General features: G+C 33.4%; 1 protein-coding gene across 2 annotated transcripts; it reads left to right on the top strand.

The window, feature by feature from the left end:
* Positions 1–560: 560 nt before the first annotated feature.
* LOC144837090 (protein O-mannosyl-transferase 1-like) lies at positions 561–20,987 on the top strand. 2 transcript variants are annotated; one of them, XM_078692085.1, is made up of 18 exons: positions 561–648; positions 1,349–1,545; positions 1,848–2,002; positions 2,375–2,521; positions 3,062–3,170; positions 5,660–5,725; positions 14,670–14,763; positions 14,898–15,053; positions 15,459–15,679; positions 15,899–15,991; positions 17,254–17,350; positions 17,689–17,781; positions 18,053–18,167; positions 18,335–18,438; positions 18,586–18,702; positions 19,122–19,248; positions 20,382–20,559; positions 20,794–20,987. In XM_078692085.1, the coding sequence occupies exons 2-18, from the start codon at positions 1,364–1,366 to the stop codon at positions 20,969–20,971; spliced, it is 2,232 nt and encodes a 743-aa protein (XP_078548211.1). In that variant the 5' UTR covers positions 561–648; positions 1,349–1,363; the 3' UTR covers positions 20,972–20,987. The 2 variants fall into 2 exon arrangements, with proteins under 2 accessions (XP_078548211.1, XP_078548212.1); XM_078692086.1 differs by lacking the exon at positions 561–648 and adding an exon at positions 993–1,064.
* Positions 20,988–21,222: the final 235 nt, after the last annotated feature.

The following is a 21,222-nucleotide window of genomic DNA, read 5'->3' as shown; positions in this document are numbered from 1 at the left end:
TTTCGTTATCGTAGTCGTAAGATTGCGAAACCTATCTATTGTCCCCCAAAAACATAAAAAATGAAGATTCATTAAATCAGACTTTGAATATGTTATTTTGTAGTTTTAATCAAGTTAATCACTTCCGTATCACTTATAAAATGGCAAAATAAATAGTTAAATTTCACCAAAAACCATTGGCTGGCAGCCAATTTGACCATTTTTTAGCTTTAAATTACATTTTTTCATTTTTCATTAAAATGGCATATTCAAAAAAAAAAAAAAATAAAAATATTTGTTCAGGGGGACAATACATCTTTAATATATTGTACTCAAGGTGAATTAAATTGTCAACTATGGAGTAGTACTGTTAATTATAAAAAATAGAAATATAGTTAATATTATATATTAATTTCTATTATTCGTATGTTGTGCTCAATGTGTCGAACACTGTGCTTAGTTGCAGTATTAACTCTCGGGCTGTTACAGTATATCGCGTCGACGACCAAAGCAGGTGTCACATGCAAATAGATCTCAATGGAACCAATCAAAAGGCGGCACCAAAGATTGGAATTGTTTAACGACGATATACTAAGCAAGGGAATATTGAAAATGGACCGATATTTTGCTAGAAGAAAGGAATAATACAAAGAGAAATTGAACAATGTGGTAAGATCGAACTTCAACTTTGTATTTATTTTGTGTGTGTAAATACTATGTTTAAGTATGAATGGAATAATGAAGCCATGTTTCATTTGTTGCAAATTACTCATTGTCGTACCACACATTGTTCAAACCTCTCCTGCTCCATCGTTGTCGGTATGCCCATAACATGCTAGGAAACTGAATTTGTGTATGTGATTCTTGAGCTATTTCATCATTATGTACTGAACCCTATGTTTCGATTGGCAAATTGGGTTTTCGAAGTTAATAAATGCATAAATGGCGCTCCATAGAAGTAGAGAATGCTCCAGTCGTCAAAATGACGTTCTAAAAATGCCTCACAAATCACAAGTCGAGCGAAGAAGAAGAGACTGAATGAGGGGAACCGAACGGTTGAGATACGGGGAATCCGAGATACGTGTGTGGGTAGACTAGACGCCTAGCAATGTTTTCTAATAGAATGTACATTCCTAAAAACCGATCTTGATATTTTAATCGGCCTTAGTAGGGCGTAGCGCTCTGTTCCAATCCTCTCCTACTTTTCTATCTAGGCCCAGGGCCTCCACTGTACTTTCGCACCTAACTGGGCATAAAAGAAGAGTTCTTTTAAGACTCGGTATCCACTTCACGCAGCGAGTATTTTTACATTGATGGATGAGGTGCGAAAGTACAATAGCAAAATATTAACTTTATAATTATTAATTAGGTTCAAAATTAAACGATGATAGAGCAAGTGAAGAAAGAGGATGAAGACGGAAGCAAGAATGTCGCCATCAGAGGTTCATTCATCAGTTCAGAACCATACTTAACATTCCACGTAAAAGTGAATGTTGTTTTAGTTTTCTTTACTATCTTAGCAGCTTGGTTGAGGATTGTTGGCATTGAAAACCCACGAGGAGTAGTGTAAGTTTTGGTTGGTTCTTTCTCTAGCAAAGCGAACATTTATTATTTTAAATTATTACATTATCTGTAGTTTAGTTGTTATTCATTTAATTGTATTTGAGAATAAAATCTTGACTAAAGGTTTTCTGAAGATAAGCATGTGATTAAATTCTACTATTCTTGATGAAAAATAATGTGGTGTTTTGACTACAACATTTTACATCACCCCTTTTTGCCCTCCTCATTTCTTACCCAATGTCATTCAATTGTCATGCTCCATTACATTTATGTGTTGTATATTATCGTTACTTTTATATTTACAGATTTGATGAAGTACATTTTGGTCAATTTACAAGTCTGTACATCAACAGGATCTTCTTCTTTGATGTCCATCCTCCACTGGGGAAACTTTTGCTTGCACTCACAGCCTACATCTCTGGTTTTGAAGGAAACTTTCTTTTTGATAAAATTGGTGAAGGTATAGAACTATTGATAAGAAACACAAAAACCAAAATTATGAGATCAGGGCACCGACATTAATCCCTTTAAACAAATGTATGCTTTTCGACAAAGCTTTTTCCCCTACTGATGTATTTTGAGAACATAAAGATTGGTATATTATTATTGTTGGCCTATCTCCACTTAGCATTTAGGCCAGACCACACTGTATTGTACATGTTTGTAGTGGGTACCAGTCCCTCACAAACGAGTCTGAATTACCTTCCCAGCACTTTTTACATACCGGTACCCATTTCAGTCACCTGGGTGAGGAGGAGCGAGGTGGATGCAATTGTCTATAGTTATTATTAGATATAATACATGTTTGCATTGATTGTGTTTTTTCTTTCAGCATATCCACCATCCATACCAGTGTGGCATCTCAGATTGCTTCCTGCCATATTTGGTAGTCTTCTCATCCCTGCTGTATACCAGTTGGTGCTAGCTGTTGGATATTCACATGGTGCTGCTTCACTGGCTGCATTTCTGGTTCTATTTGGTAAGTATGCCATTATCATTATTCTTTATCCAGTCTAGATATAAAATTTGTTAAGATAATTTAATTGGTAATTGAATGTAGGGAAAAAACCTATAACACTTTTTCCTGTTTGTTGAATATGTGTAACATTTTGAAAGTCATTGTGGGATAGAATAGAGTTTGAGTCATGGCGCATGTTAAAGGTAAACCCTTTTCCATAATGTATAGGAGATAGGATAATGTGCTTCCAGGAATTTTTTTCACAGGGACCAGATTTGTGTACCAGAGATCTCTATAGTAATATTAATGGTTTAAGTTTTTCGAGTTTGAAGAAATTGCTAGTTTGAAGAAATTGCTATTAGAATGGTGCCCAGTATGACCATTGTCATACAGGAGATTATTGTCTTGGTTACTTCAGCGAAGAGTAGGTTGTAAATCACTGGGTATTCTCACACAAATAAATGGTAACTAAAATTGTGTGTACAGATATTGTATTATGGTGTGTAAAAGTAAATAATGGTACAAAATCATATAATTGTTACATGGATCTTGTTATTTCAGAAAACACGTTGATAATACAGTCACGGTTTATATTGATTGATTCTATGCTGTTGTTCTTCAATGTTCTCTCTGTGTTATCATTACTCAAGTTCAAACAACAGAAACACAGGTAAATACATCATCATCATTATGATAAATTTGTATGCTGGATTAATAATAATATTATTTGTTCTTATATAGTGCTTGTTGCACAAAGCTTCTAAGCGCTTCATATAATATTACCCCGGTCATTTTTGACAGATGATAACCTCAGGCCCAAAATGTTATTTAACTAAGCTAAGTACTTATCTGCTACGGATGAGTTCTGTTGGGTTCATTTATTTGTTAATATTTTATACAGTAATTTATAAACATCTGCAATTAGGAATACTACGGAGCCTTTCACATTTGCATTGGCAGATAATTGGTGACCAGTTACCAATTTAGAACGCCAGGAGGTTCGGTTGGAGGCGAGAGTTTCCCAAGAACCAGTAAGAATGTTAAAAGAAAAAAGATAAAAGATGACGCTTAATAACATCTTTAAAACGGAGTTTTGGACGTCTGCATGGTCGAGATGAGTCAGCTAGTTCATCGTGGAAAATATTTTTTGGTAGGCTGTAATCTTCCTGCCGAATAACATGACCAGACCAGCATAAGCGCTGTTTCCTAAGAATCGTAAATATATCATTTGTACCAGTAATTGACAACACAGCACTATTGGGTACACGATCACAACAAGAAACACCTAAGATAGAGCGCAGTGAACAAAAGGGAAAAGAGTTTAGTCTTTTCTCCTGATGACGATACATGGCCCAGGACTCCGAGCAATATAACAGGACACTTAGCACACATGCAATGTGATGTGAGTCTTCAATTTGATGGTAAGGTTATGGTTGTTCCATAAACGAGCATGAAGTCTTCCAAAAGTGGTTGCTGCTTTTCCAATTCGTGTATTAGGCTCAACATCTAGTGAGTTAGTGTCACTTACTGTAGAACCGAGAATTAAAATGTTAGGTGGTTCTTCATGTGCACCCTGAGCCAGGATTACTGTTTTGCCGATGTTGATCAACATTCCAAAATCTGAGCAGGCCTTTGAAAAGGAGCAGCAAGTGGGCAACATTGCCAGCATCATCTAAATACAGGAGTTCTTCATGCACAAGGACTTGCTTAATCTTTGTCTTTGCACAGAGTCTAGACAAGTTTAAAAATCAGCGCAATTATGCATAGGTTTGATCCCTTTTCTTTGTAAATAATACATACAAAGTACTGAACCTCACATATTTGCATTCATTCTTTTCTATCCACATTTTATCTCTTCCTATATCCTTTCTTTTTCCTTCCTTCATGTCATAGGATGGCATAATAATTCTCGATGTTCATATAGTTTAACGTATGTACATGCATTTCCGCGGATAACCCGAATTCGTCAAAGTGACAAGTTCAAATCTGTGAGTCGCGTTTCTGTAAAACGTGTAAAGAGAACATATCGTAACTTTGTCAACATATTTACGTGAAGTTGTGCACCTCCTATTTTTTTAAAACGTCATTGCGCAACATGACTTACGTACGATTTTATGAATTTCAATGATTGATTGATTAAAAACTAAAAGTCATTTTGTGTTGACACTTGGTGAAAATTTTAAAATGTGCAAAATTAATTTCTAATCAACTTTTTAAGCGAATCATGGCATTTTGCGCATGTCAAAAACTCCCATGCGCATGCAAATTTTTACGTGCGCGGTGCTCATGTAGTGTTAAAAACATAATTTGTTTGCGTGAATTATGTATTTCATTCTTTCATTCATCTTTTTATTTGGAATACCATGGTGACATAATATATCCATAGAAAAAGAGAGAAAAAAAAATCTTAATCTAAGAGCTGAAAAGAGAACAAAAACAAAAATATATATATAAAGTCAATGCAACAAGGCATTCCATTGTATGTGCATTCTTGACACATTAAGAACGTGCAGATTAATGGCCATGATCAAGAATTACTACTTGTGTTCACACGATTTTTAAAACTAAAAACAGATTTTCTAATGAACTCATCAAAGGATGGGACGTCATTTAAGACAAACATCATGCTTTCCATCCTTTTCTATTAATTTTACCAAATTTGAAAACATTTAGAATTAAAATCATGTCATATGAGCACGTCGAATTAGACAATTCGCACATGTTTTTTATGAAAAAGTTAAACTCGTCAAAATTATGTCTTTTTTTACAGCGTCATAGTTCATCACATATGAAAGTGCGCGTATCTATATTCTACGTAGCCAAATTTCTTCACACGTTAAAATATGTTGTTGCTCCGACAATTTTCATTCATTTTGATGACGTCGTGTTAAAAATTATAATTAAAGGCGGGTCCCATATTTTCACCTACGCTACACTGTATGTAGTATGTACACAATATATAGTGTATACTGTAGGCCTATATACTCAAAAGACACAAAATAGAGGGCACACTGACAACAACAATGTTCTTGATCTTCAGATCATAATAGCATAAATCTTTTTTCTGTGTGCATTTTATAACTAACTCTTCAAAGTGCACTGAGTTCAAGCCTAGTTCTTTTGTGATATTGCAATAATTTATTGTATTTACTTTTCCAGGTCATACTCCTTAGCCTGGTGGTTCTGGCTTATCTCCACAGGTCTGTCAATGGTGTGTTGTATAAGGTAAGCACAATGGAGATTCTTATCAATTCTCATTTTTTATTTTTTAAATCCATTTGTACACAAAGGATTAAAAAGAATGCTTATTATAAGTATGCAATATATGCGGTCAGTAAAATTCATTGTAACAAAATTAAATACAACATTTTACACATATTTTAAATACACTTGCAAGTTTTACGTACGTCCGTAATCTGAAGTTCAAAAAGAAAGTCCACTGTTATTTACAAATTCGTAAAATAAAACATATTACTGAAATACAAACCAAATACACAAAACAAATAAGATATAAAATTAAACGCTTTTATCTTTACTGTATTCATTAATTGGGAATCTTATGAAAAAACTATAAATTACTCCATGGGCTTATATACATTAACACTTATTTAACTGTATGACTTTCATTACAATAGTGTACTTGGATAGACAAAATTTGAAAACTAACATAAGCTACAGTATATGGGGAAAAAATGTTAAGGCGAGTAATTCTATCACTCACTATCTAGTTCTTTGGACATCACACGTCAATCAAAACAATTAATCATTTTGACATCAAAATAAATCATTATTTCTTTGATCATCTTCTTCTATATGCGTATCAAAAACTGCTGCGCTACCGATACACTAACAAACATATGTGGCATAATTTGTTTACTTTGGATTTCCTAATTTGTAATCAAAAAGTTTGGAATGCATTTTAATTAATTTAAATTACATGAAAGATACTGATGTATCTACAAGTCCCATTGTATCATCGTATTCAGCATTGTCAACGTTACACCACCCGAGTCTGCTAATTTTCAGTTTATTATTATTTATTTTATATTATCAGTATAGTAACATAATTTTATGATTTATTTTAATGTACGATTTTGCAATTAAATATTCACTTAGGCCTAGGTCGTTTAAATAATAACAGGAGAATTTCCAGCAATAAGCCTACACATAATAATAATATTATTAGCAGGTAGTATAATTCATCTTCCTCGAGCCGAATCACCGGATGTTAAGCACGGCTGTGCGTACCAGGTTACTACCGTGAGTATTGACCAATCACAAACGGTCTTTCATCACATCTATGGAGGGCGAATAACAAATGAGGGCGCTATGTATGCATAGTTTAAATAGTTTAGTTGATTAATTTCTTCAAGCAAGTTAGGTGGCGCAGTGGGTAAAACATTGTCTCGTGATGATGTGGACTAATCTTCGCAAGTTCAATTCTCAGTAGATGACTTTTGTTTATTTATCGCCAAACGTGAGTGTTGCCACATGAAAATTACACAGTCAATATCATCGTACTCGAAAATTTACTGGATTTTATATGTTTAATGACAGGGACACGGTAATTACGCGAAAATTACTCAGTCAATATCATCTTACTTGAGGAAATATACGATTTACGATCATTGCAGCAGTAGTCATGTGATGCAGTTTCAACCATTCACCATGTAATATAAATGTTCTATTACAAATGGAAGTGAACTGAGGTAATCCACGACCATGTGACTTTTCTTAAAAATTACTGTATGCCTACCCTATCGACTCACCTCTCTGAATGGTAATAATGCTGCCGTTTTGTAGGTTCCTGCTTTAATGATGCCCTCTGAAAATTTCACATTTCATAGCCTTTTGAAATTTTTAAAATATTTTATAAGTCATAATTCAGTAAATGTTTGGTTTACCAACTGTAGCCCATGACCATCTCCGTTGCAAGATTGATCTTAAGTGCAGAATTCACACCGATAGGATGTTGTACCACGGTGTGCATAGAGGACAGACTTTTTGTGTTTGCCTTTTATATATATAGATTAAATAGCACGCCCTCTGCTTCTTTTAAGATAGACCGAAATATCAAGTAGTGAGCCCTCTCTCCCCGAATATAGTTTTCTCTGATATATTTTGCCAAGTAATTCAGTGCTTTCATTTACTTTTTTACTAGTCATATTGTACATCATGAAAACCAGCTTGAATTCAAATTGAAATTATTACTTCTTTAGATCAAGAAATGAAGAATAGTACAAATAGAAATGTGCTAATTTTATTTTTATTTCAAACAAAACAAACATTTTTTTAAGTCTGTATAATATTATAATAATATCTGATAACCAAGACATCACATAGAACATTTCAGTTTTTTGTCTTGGTTAGTATTATTAATAAGCAATTTAATTATCTTTCAACATTGATTTATACATTAAAAAATTGATTACATTTCAGTATAGGCCAATATACATTTTAAATCTAAAACTTAAAAGTAGGTTTAAGTATTTATCTTAAAACTTTTAGACTAGTAATGATAACCACATCAAACTTAAGTACTTAAAATAACACAAAATGAAATCTACATTGTTTATTATTAAACAAATTTTCTAAGAAACAAACAAAAACATATATATATAATAATTATATAAAAAATATTTTGATTATTTTAAACAAATACAAAATAAAGTTGCTAATTAAAATGAATGTTGATTAATATTAATAACACAAAATTAAAATGAAGTCACATTTATCTACATTGATTATTGATTAAAACATTTTAAAGACATTTTTTTCTTAGAAACAAACAACAATTTTGTTATGTAATATATTTAACAATATTTAGGTTGTTTATTTTAAGCAAATACATAATAAAGTTAAATGAAAAAGCTAATGAAAATGAAAAATCAGAACAATTTTTTAATGTTGATTATGGCCGAAGTGTTCTGCATTTCCTTCTGCTTCTTTCTATTCATTTGCTTGTTCTTGTCGTGCTTCAGCCCTTCTCCTTTCTTTTAAATCTTTTTTCTCTGGCATTTTTTGAAAGAAATATGTACACCACTTTATAAAACCCATAGTAATTATATTATCTAACCTCTGTTTCTGTTCTGCAATTTGACTGTTCTGTTCATTCAATTGTTCTTTAATGCTTATTATTTCAGCTGCTTTGGCAGCTCCATCTCGTTCCAATTCATTTAGTAATGCAGTTATTTCTTCACGGTGGCGATTTTCATCACGATATTTGTCAAACCCTTCACTGAAACTCGACTCTTCTACATTGTGGCCTTCATGCAAATTCTGATGTCTGCAATTGTTGCATACTAGTTTCTTGCATGTTTCACACCAGTATTTCTCAACTTGCTTATGTCTGCGGCACATCGGAAATTTAACATTGAAGCCAAATTTGATATGTTTATCCAAGGCTTTCTTTGCACTGTGAAACACAGGACAATTGGGAAGTCCTTGTATACCAGTTATCTGATCAATGCAGGTTACCCTTTCACAGGTAGTACATGATATCTCAGCCTGCTGATTGTTGTTTAGGCATCTACTGCAAAATGAATGGCCACATTGAAGAACTTTAGGATTCAACTTTTGATTGTTGCAAATTGAACATTTAACAAGTTGTCTTATGCATGGAATCAATGGGCTTTCTTTTTGCTCGGCCATTGTTGCGTCGTCTAAGGCTGTTCAGAATGTGGAAAGCAACATCAAAATATTCATTTTATATCGAATACTGAACAGCCAATGTCAATAATTTATGATCATTAGTGTTTTTTTCACAATAGTAGGCAGGATCACCATTGTTTGCTCTTTTATCTATATATCCTTTTCTTCTTAATCTTATGTAAAACAAACACCTAAATTGCATTTTCCAAGTTAATAAATATTTTGATCAATTGTGACAAACTACTCAAGTTATCCTTCAGAATGAAGTGCATAAAATATTGACATAATAAATAACATTTTGGAAAAACCTGAAAATTAAGAATAGTCTGTAAACTTTACCTTACTATATACAGGTTCATTGCCATGCATATCTTAATTATTATATTAAACACACTTTTCAATTAAATCTTCATTTTTACCACCACAGTCTCAAATTACAGGCCAATGGATTTAGGTTTTATCCAAAGTCTTTATTATACAGATATTACCTGCTTAGAGGTGAAATATAAGATTTGACATCCCCGAGGGAATGATATTATGTTCGAGGGAATATATATATCCCGAAGCGGCAGCTGAGGGATATATATAATTCCCCGAGAACATAATATCATCCCGAGGGGATGTTAAATCTTATATTTTACCGATATAAAAGGCGATATCTGTTATATTACATAGCCAAGAACAAGTCTGCTGGGTCGGGTGAAGCTAGGCTAGGCCTCCTTTTTGTATTGTATGTAAACAAGCTGCCTAGACACCTTACCTTGCGAAGAATAATATACAGATAATTACTAATTAATGATTCCTTGGCAATAAAATATTCACTAGCCTAGGTCGTTTAAATAATAACAGAAGAATTTCCATCAATAAGCCTACATTAATAATAATAATATTATCATAGGCCGAATAAATAATAATTCATCTTCTTCCTTCGAGCCGAATCACCGGATGTTCAGTTGCGAGTATCGTGCGTCGCGCGCGTACCGGTTACTACTGTGAGTATTAACCAATCACAAATGGTCTCATCACATCTAGGGAGGACTAATAACAAATGAGGGCGCTATGTATGCATAGTTTAAATAGTTTAGTTGATTAAATTCTTCAAGCAAGTTCCGTGGCGCAGCGCGTAAAGCGTTGTCTTGTGATGGAGTGACAATTCCATCGCGAGTTCAAGATCCAGTAGATGACTTTTGTTTAACGCGAGTGTTGCCACACGAAAAATTACTCAGTCAATATCATTGTTCTCGAGGATATATACATACGATTTACGATCCTCGCAGTGGTAGTCATGTGATGCAGTTTCAACCAATCACGTTCACGTATTTACATAGGCTATGTTTTTTAGAATAGTCTGTAAACTTTACCTTAATATATACGGGTTCATTGCCATGCATATCTTAATTATTATATTAAACACACTTTTCAATTAAATCTTCATTTTTACCAACACAGTCTATAAACGGCCCATATGACGGGGTTTTCCACGTAGTGTATCTTCTCATGACGCACACAAGCAATCCAAACAGTCAGAAATTCATTCTGAGCATGTTCAGAAACGTATCTAAAAAAAAAAAATGCTGACCGCCGTTAAATTGTGCACAGTTAATTTTACGCTGCAGTCAGTCAATTTACATATTGCCTCTTCCAACCCTGGACTTTATAACGTTAATGGTTAATATATGTAATGAAATGGGATCTAAATTTTAACTTAGTGGCAGAAAAAAACATTTAGTAATAAGTATGAAAGAGTGTTGCCCGGGCAACTGGGGCCCCTGCGTCCGCCCCTGCCTATATAACTTTCAAATAATGAAAGTGTGGTGCAAATAGCATTGTTGCATTGTTTGCTCTTTTATCTATATATCCTTTTCTTCTTAATCTTATGTAAAACAAACACCTAAATTGCATTTTCCAAGTTAATAAATATTTTGATCAATTGTGACAAACTACTCAAGTTATCCTTCAGAATGAAGTGCATAAAATATTGACATAATAAATAACATTTTGGAAAAACCTGAAAATTAAGAATAGTCTGTAAACTTTACCTTACTATATACAGGTTCATTGCCATGCATATCTTAATTATTATATTAAACACACTTTTCAATTAAATCTTCATTTTTACCACCACAGTCTCAAATTACAGGCCAATGGATTTAGGTTTTATCCAAAGTCTTTATTATACAGATATTACCTGCTTAGAGGTGAAATATAAGATTTGACATCCCCGAGGGAATGATATTATGTTCGAGGGAATATATATATCCCGAAGCGGCAGCTGAGGGATATATATAATTCCCCGAGAACATAATATCATCCTGAGGGGATGTTAAATCTTATATTTTACCGATATAAAAGGCGATATCTGTTATATTACATAGCCAAGAACAAGTCTGCTGGGTCGGGTGAAGCTAGGCTAGGCCTCCTTTTTGTATTGTATGTAAACAAGCTGCCTAGACACCTTACCTTGCAAAGAATAATATACAGATAATTACTAATTAATGATTCCTTGGCAATAAAATATTCACTAGCCTAGGTCGTTTAAATAATAACAGAAGAATTTCCATCAATAAGCCTACATTAATAATAATAATATTATCATAGGCCGAATAAATAATAATTCATCTTCTTCCTTCGAGCCGAATCACCGGATGTTCAGTTGCGAGTATCGTGCGTCGCGCGCGTACCGGTTACTACTGTGAGTATTAACCAATCACAAATGGTCTCATCACATCTAGGGAGGACTAATAACAAATGAGGGCGCTATGTATGCATAGTTTAAATAGTTTAGTTGATTAAATTCTTCAAGCAAGTTCCGTGGCGCAGCGCGTAAAGCGTTGTCTTGTGATGGAGTGACAATTCCATCGCGAGTTCAAGATCCAGTAGATGACTTTTGTTTAACGCGAGTGTTGCCACACGAAAATTACTCAGTCAATATCATTGTTCTCGAGGATATATACATACGATTTACGATCCTCGCAGTGGTAGTCATGTGATGCAGTTTCAACCAATCACGTTCACGTATTTACATAGGCTATGTTTTTTAGAATAGTCTGTAAACTTTACCTTAATATATACGGGTTCATTGCCATGCATATCTTAATTATTATATTAAACACACTTTTCAATTAAATCTTCATTTTTACCAACACAGTCTATAAACGGCCCATATGACGGGGTTTTCCACGTAGTGTATCTTTTCATAACGCACACAAGCAATCCAAACAGTCAGAAATTCATTCTGAGCATGTTCAGAAACGTATCTAAAAAAAAAAAATGCTGACCGCCGTTAAATTGTGCACAGTTAATTTTACGCTGCAGTCAGTCAATTTACATATTGACTCTTCCAACCCTGGACTTTATAACGTTAATGGTTAATATATGTAATGAAATGGGATCTAAATTTTAACTTAGTGGCAGAAAAAAACATTTAGTAATAAGTATGAAAGAGTGTTGCCCGGGCAACTGGGGCCCCTGCGTCCGCCCCTGCCTATATAACTTTCAAATAATGAAAGTGTGGTGCAAATAGCATTGTTGCATTGTTTGCTCTTTTATCTATATATCCTTTTCTTCTTAATCTTATGTAAAACAAACACCTAAATTGCATTTTCCAAGTTAATAAATATTTTGATCAATTGTGACAAACTACTCAAGTTATCCTTCAGAATGAAGTGCATAAAATATTGACATAATAAATAACATTTTGGAAAAACCTGAAAATTAAGAATAGTCTGTAAACTTTACCTTACTATATACAGGTTCATTGCCATGCATATCTTAATTATTATATTAAACACACTTTTCAATTAAATCTTCATTTTTACCACCACAGTCTCAAATTACAGGCCAATGGATTTAGGTTTTATCCAAAGTCTTTATTATACAGATATTACCTGCTTAGAGGTGAAATATAAGATTTGACATCCCCGAGAACATAATATCATCCCGAGGGGATGTTAAATCTTATATTTTACCGATATAAAAGGCGATATCTGTTATATTACATAGCCAAGAACAAGTCTGCTGGGTCGGGTGAAGCTAGGCTAGGCCTCCTTTTTGTATTGTATGTAAACAAGCTGCCTAGACACCTTACCTTGCGAAGAATAATATACAGATAATTACTAATTAATGATTCCTTGGCAATAAAATATTCACTAGCCTAGGTCGTTTAAATAATAACAGAAGAATTTCCATCAATAAGCCTACATTAATAATAATAATGTTATCATAGGCCGAATAAATAATAATTCATCTTCTTCCTTCGAGCCGAATCACCGGATGTTCAGTTGCGAGTATCGTGCGTCGCGCGCGTACCGGTTACTACTGTGAGTATTAACCAATCACAAATGGTCTCATCACATCTAGGGAGGACTAATAACAAATGAGGGCGCTATGTATGCATAGTTTAAATAGTTTAGTTGATTAAATTCTTCAAGCAAGTTCCGTGGCGCAGCGCGTAAAGCGTTGTCTTGTGATGGAGTGACAATTCCATCGCGAGTTCAAGATCCAGTAGATGACTTTTGTTTAACGCGAGTGTTGCCACACGAAAATTACTCAGTCAATATCATTGTTCTTGAGGATATATACATACGATTTACGATCCTCGCAGTGGTAGTTATGTGATGCAGTTTCAACCAATCACGTTCACGTATTTACATAGGCTATGTTTTTTAGAATAGTCTGTAAACTTTACCTTAATATATACGGGTTCATTGCCATGCATATCTTAATTATTATATTAAACACATTTTTCAATTAAATCTTCATTTTTACCAACACAGTCTCAAATTACAGGCCAATGGATTTAGGTTTTATCCAAAGTCTTTATCTCATTTTATGATATGTGAATATGTGATATTCTTTTAAAGAAAATTAGAAGGTAAAGTTAGAGGCATTGTTTTGAAATGGTTTACTTGTTATTTAAAGCATAGAAATATAACTTCAAATCTTCTCTAATGAGGAGTTTTCAGAGTGTTACTTTTCAAGTTGGAATCATGTGGCAAAGAAAGTGAACAAATTAGGAATTATGAATAAACTGATATTTAGTTTTTCCACAACATATTCTTCATATTATGATATCTACTAAACCATTTGTGTCTATATATTTGTGTCTATATCATATATAATAAAGAATTTTTGGAAAATACCAAGAAAGTTCAAGAACAATTTTGTAATTTCCAAATGTCAATTTATTACATTTTGAAATTCTACCTTATTTCAGTTCTTTTCAACTTGCAATAACATTAATATAAACACATTATAAAATATTAGACCACAAATCCATCATATGGCCATAATAGCAATTTTTTTAATAACATTTTAAAATATTTTTCTATAAATAATAAAATAAATAACTAACCAAACAGCATATGCATGCAGAATGAATAAAAGACATTAATCAATTTTAAGGTTGTATTGTATCTATCTATACAACATTGTCTTGTATAGAATTAATTGTAAATTGGAATTGAAAAAAAAAATAATATAGCACATTTTAATTTCTAAAATTGCTATCCTTTTTCAGTGTGAAATATAATGGTATCTTTACAGTCCTGATTGTGATGGCATCGATCAGTCTGGACCTTTGGAGGCTAATAGCAGATAAATCCTTACAATTGGTAATATAAGATAATTTATGATGATTTTACACATAGCATTACAAGATTGATTAAATCCAATCAAAATGTATGTTTAAGTGTTTATGTATGTGCTTACTGTTGTTTTTTTGTCCTGTGTCTAATTTATTTTTTAGAGGGATCTACTGTACCAGTTTGGTTGTCATGTTGGGTTGTTAATCATCGTGCCTGTCATTATATACCTTAGTATTTTCTTTGTACATTTGACCATTTTGAACCGCAGTGGACCTCATGATGATTGGATGACCAGTGCTTTTCAGGCCACACTTCAGGTCAGCTTATTAATTTAGTAGTCAATAAAGAAATTATTATTATAAGTAGGCTTTTAGTTTCAGTATGATCACAAAGATATAATTATATCTTTGTGATCATACTGAAACTAAAAGCCTACTTACCATTCACCCTCAACACTTTGACACCCATCCCCTCTCTAGACTCTAGCTACATCTGTACTCACTTAAAATATCCAACATGACTTTGAAACTATTGATTTTTTAGAAAGTTTCTATAGTGTATTTTGTGACTAGCTTACCTGGATAAAATGACATAGGCCTTTTCCCCTTTGAGGGGAGAACATAACTCGAAAATTGTGTAGTTTTCAGATTTTTATTCCAGAGTGTAGGTGTAATAATCTTTATTTGTCTTGTATTAATGTATGTTGACCTTTTTATTTGCAGGGCGGTTTGTCATCCATTACAAAAGGTCAACCATTAGAGATTGCATTTGGGTCACAGGTCACTTTACGACCTACACATGGAAGAACATGCTGGTTGCATTCTCACCCTCATACGTATCCAATGCGTTACGCCGATGGACGCGGAAGTAGCGCTCAGCAGCAGGTCACATGTTACTCGTTTAAGGATATCAATAATTGGTGGCTTGTAAAAGATCCACAAAGGTAATTTATTGTGTATTTAATTTTCATTAATGATGCCGTTTTTGATAGAATATCAATAATTCTGGGCTATATAATGTTGGCTGTCTTGTGTGACTGTCATGGGGGCTTCAACACATACAGAACTTCCATGTTGTATGTGTATTAGTGACAAAGGGTGTTTGAACTGCTATAAAGTACAGAAGACTATGACATAATATATTGTATTGCCTTTATTTTTAGCACTAGTCTGATTGTGGAAAACAAGCCCCATGTCGTCAGGCATGGTGATGTCATTCAACTGGTTCATGGAATCTCGGGTAGAACATTAAACAGGTAATTCTCAAAAAATTTCATCTGGTTTCAAATATATATTAAATAAATCAATGTTAACTTTTTGGTTAAACCAGTTGACAAGTACTTACTTGCTACGTTTCAGCTACTTTCAGTAGCCTTGATCACGCAAATGACGTTGACATGATGTTCTGTCATTCGTCATAGTTCGGTGACTTGCGCCATCTTTCGTCTGATGTTCAGCTATCTGCTGGTGTCCCCCTTTGGATGCTCGGGTGTCCCTTTTTATTAAGTCATCATAGATGTGGCTCAGTTCATGTCCTCCCTGGTCTCTGTTGATGTTCATATTTGTTTTTCTTATCCAAATGGCTTCTTTTATTTTTCTTGATAAGTAGTGTTGTTCTTTGTCTAATATTTTTGTATTTTCAAAATCCGGTATGTGATTTTCTATGGTGGCGTGATCTGTGATAGCTGATTTGTGTAGAATTTTAGATTGTGAGTGGCGAGCGCTCCTGGTTCTTGTCCCTACCGTATTTTTTTCCACGTCTGTTTTGTGTTCTATTATTCTTGTTTTTAATGCTCTGCCTGTTTCCCCTATGTATAGGGGAAACAGGCAGAGCATTAAAAACAAGAATAATAGAACACAAAACAGACGTGGAAAAAAATACGGTAGGGACAAGAACCAGGAGCGCTCGCCACTCACAATCTAAAATTCTACACAAATCAGCTATCACAGATCACGCCACCATAGAAAATCACATACCGGATTTTGAAAATACAAAAATATTAGACAAAGAACAACACTACTTATCAAGAAAAATAAAAGAAGCCATTTGGATAAGAAAAACAAATATGAACATCAACAGAGACCAGGGAGGACATGAACTGAGCCACATCTATGATGACTTAATAAAAAGGGACACCCGAGCATCCAAAGGGGGACACCAGCAGATAGCTGAACATCAGACGAAAGATGGCGCAAGTCACCGAACTATGACGAATGACAGAACATCATGTCAACGTCATTTGCGTGATCAAGGCTACTGAAAGTAGCTGAAACGTAGCAAGTAAGTACTTGTCAACTGGTTTAACCAAAAAGTTAACATTGATTTATTTAATTAAACAGGTAAGATTATTAAAATATAGATTATCTACCTAAATTATGTTTGTTGCTATGGATTAATCATCCATGCATGTCATGTATGAATAAAGGGGAAATAGAGGGGAGATTCACCCTCATCAGTTTTAATGTATCCAAAACACTGGAGATTAAAATATATTATTCTTTTGTTGAATTTGTTTAGCCATGATGTTGCAGCACCTATGTCGCCATATTGCATGGAAGTGTCCTGTTATATTGACTACAACATTTCATATCCTGCACAAAATCTATGGAAAGTGGTAAATAATTACCTAAATTACATTATTGATGATTGTATTATAAGTAGGACTGATGACCAACAAATACAATTTTATACCAATTTGTTTGTTTGTGCTATATTGTTATTGTCACCTAATTTTTTCCTCACAAACTGATCTTTTTGTAAGCATAACTCTTGTATTATACTGTGTTTTATATGTAAATTTATATATAAGATTTACATGTCGAGTTTAAATAAAGTTTTTCAATTGAATTGAACCAACAAACTATGTAGAGGTTTAACAGTATAATTCAAAATGAGGAGCTCTGTTCATTGAGAATGTATAAAAACTTTTGTCTACTTGTTTATTTTCTCCAGGATATTGTGAATCGTGAAACTGAGGGCAGTATTTGGAAAACCATTAAATCTCAGATTAGACTTGTACATATGAACACTTCATGTGCTGTAAAGGTTTGATAACTGTCTTTATGTATTAATTCTAAATTATTTATAGTCTGCAGGATTCTGGATAAAAAATATCTCTTTCCTTCAATATTAATTATTATCACAAATTAATGACAATAGTTTTGGAATTTATAGAAATTCAGTTAAAGCATATTAACAGTTCCAAAAACCTTAGTGGTGTGACAGTGATGTAAAAGTTATTTTAGGTATTTCCTATACTTTCTACCATAATGTTAAATATTCTATAGTTTTTTGCATCTTTATTTTTGTTTTCTAGGTTACTGGTTCCCAACTTCCTGATTGGGGATTCAACCAATTTGAGGTCGCAGCAGATAGGGTCATAGGTCAAGAGGCAACTGTGTGGAATGTTGAAGAACACAAATACACTAGATGTAAGTACAGACTTTGATTTGAACCCTGGCTCCTGGTACTAGTAGGCAAAATTGTTAACCATCGCGTTATACTTATATATATCTATTAATCTAAACATAAATTTTAAAATGAATGAATGGATATCTTGGTAATTGTGTAACATTATTTCTACTTCTACAATATCTAGTATACAAAGAGGCAGAAGGAGAAGGTGTGGAAGTTGGACCAGAAGAAGGGTACGGAATGCCAGACAAGGAACTGAGTATTTGGCAGAAGTTTTTAGAGTTACAGGTATACAAACAGTATATGTTATTAAACAAAATGTGCGCAAATATGATAATGATATGAAATCATTGTGTCCATATATGGGCGCATAACAGTTTTTGTCGCATATAGTAGCAGACTTTAAATATTACTAAGAAACTTTTTTATTGTTAGTGGAAGATGCTAGCAGCCAATAAGAATGTCATCAAAGAACATGAGTATAGTTCAAATCCACTGGAGTGGCTACTTATGGAAAGGGGTGTGGCCTATTGGATGGACAGCCAATCAAATGTAAGCTTAAACTGTAATAAAAATTATATTGAGCATATGCATTATTCATGCTCTTGCATATTCCAAGGAGAAAACTTTTGGAATGCCGATTGATGTAATGCAATTATCAATTGTATTTATTAATTATATATATTTATTTTCACAATTTATGCACAAAGTTATTTATAAAGCGTCAGTAAAACATATACATCGTTCATTTCTATCCTAACAGACTATTCAAAACTTTCTATTATATAAAATTCAGTTAAGTACTTCTATGAATGGATTATTAGGTGGGAACATATATGCTAGTTGATCATTTCAAGTGATCGTTTGGGAAAACACCCACACACACGCTATGTTGGAATGGAGCTTTAAAGATGGAAAGAATGATTGATGTAATACAACAAAATTATTTATATATTTGTTCTTGGTTACAGGCTCAAATCCATTTTCTTGGTAATGCTGTAATTTGGTGGACGGCCTCGCTTGCTATTCCTGTGTTTGTCGCCATCGTTCTCATTTTTGTCATTAGACAAAGAAGACAGTGTCAAGATTTGAATGATGGTATGATATTAGATTGCCACATTGTTTTCCATTATGTCAGATATGAATTGCCCCAATACAATATTTTAATAGAATTTGAATTTTAAACTGATATTTTATTCCCTTTTTACCCAGGAGTATAAATGAGTACTTGCATAATGTAGGTACTGCAGTAACATTCTATTGAGTATACACATAATTGTCATGTCTTATGGGTTCTTCATATTTTTATATACAGTCAACTCTCCTAATACCGGACTCTTTGAAAACCGGAAACTCTTCTTGAGGTCTAAAAGGGTCCCAAATTAATTTTATGATTAAAAACACATTCTGAAAACTTATTTTGCCAGCCCAAAGGTATCCGGATTGGGAGAGTTGACTGTACTAAGACATTTTTGAACAGAAATGATGGCCATTTTGGTAGATCCATATTGCGTAACTTTGTAGTTCGCCCTCTAGTGTTAATAATATCTCCATGGTTACAAGAGATTGTCATAAATCATTAACTTGTATCAAGTTTAAGATGTAAAAAAACTTGATATAGAAGCCTGTGAATGACAGTAGATGGCCTACATGTATGTAACATTATACAACTGTATATTGAGATTGATTGTGTCAAGAAACCTGAGCCATGATGCTTTTGTCTTGAATGCATAAAACAGCAATCAGATTAATGCTTTTAAAGCTTTGTGTACTACTACAAACTTTATGTGCAAAAAAAGTGATGTGCCCCATATATGGACATGATGATGTCATATCACTACCATTTTTGGGTATATTACCACCATATTTGGGCAAATCAAACTAGTTTGATAGTGTACACAGAGCTTTAATATCAGTTTGCAGATTGTTTGGCTGAATAAAAATTAAAGCTACCTGTTATCAATTGTTGTCACTCAAAAAAACCCTAAAAAAGTATCTCATTATTTATTTATGTTTGTTTTGTTTGTTATTATTTATTATACTTAGCGACGTCTTCAGCCAAAGACTAGACTCCCATAGAGCCCAGTTAGTGGCTGTAATGTACTAGTACACCAGGGTAACCCCTTTTCTCATCTTTAAAGTGCACATGAGCTAGATGTCTAAACTGGACCTTTATAGTCCTTATCCGAGAAGACTTGTTCTACCATCAATTCTGTTTATTTTTCTTGTAGATGAATGGGAGCGATTGTTACAGAGTTTGTTGCTTCTTTTTGGTGGTTGGTTGATACATTATCTTCCCTTCTTTCTTATGGAAAGGACATTGTTTATTCATCATTATCTATCGGCGCTCATCTTCAAAATCATTCTGTTGGCCGTTACCATTGAAGTTATATACATTCATGTTCTAAGGTAATTATAAACAAATTAAACATTTATTTTGATGACAAACAACAAATCGTTTTTTAATTTCCATAAAAGTTTCACATACACTAAATTAAGCAAAACTCACTTGATGAACACCATAGTAAAAATGAAAGCAATGTAATTATAACATTGCAAATCATTTTTAAATGTTCAAAATGTTTTCCAGTCATCTAAAATACAATATACACTAGCCTCATCAATTACTGTACTTTATTTCAGGTCATCAAACTTAAGAAACATGTTCCTGTCGCTGCTAGCTGTTTGGTGTACATCAGTATTTATTACATATTTAAGTTTCCGGCCTTTGACATTTGCTGATAGATCACTAAGTATGTCTGAGCTACATTCATTACAATGGTTAGACAGTTGGAACTTTTTGATTCGAAATAAAGTATGAGGCAAATATTATTGAACTTGTATGTGAAAAGAATCTGTTCCAGTGTCAGAAATTGAGTAGAACTCTATAAGAACTTGAGTAAAACTGTGGAAGCAACTTAGTAATACATACTACAGAAAGCAACCGAGTTGGAACTCCGAAACTTAGTAGAACTTTGATAAAGCAACTTAATATAACACTTATTTATATATTTATTATATATATATGTATACTGTATATTAAGCAAGAAGCAACTGAGTAGTAATGCGAGA

The sequence above is a fragment of the Antedon bifida genome, chromosome 3 (assembly GCF_963402885.1).
Source record: "Antedon bifida chromosome 3, ecAntBifi1.1, whole genome shotgun sequence".
NCBI classification, from domain to species: Eukaryota; Metazoa; Echinodermata; class Crinoidea; order Comatulida; family Antedonidae; genus Antedon; species Antedon bifida.
This window is presented reverse-complemented; position numbering and strand designations above follow the sequence as displayed.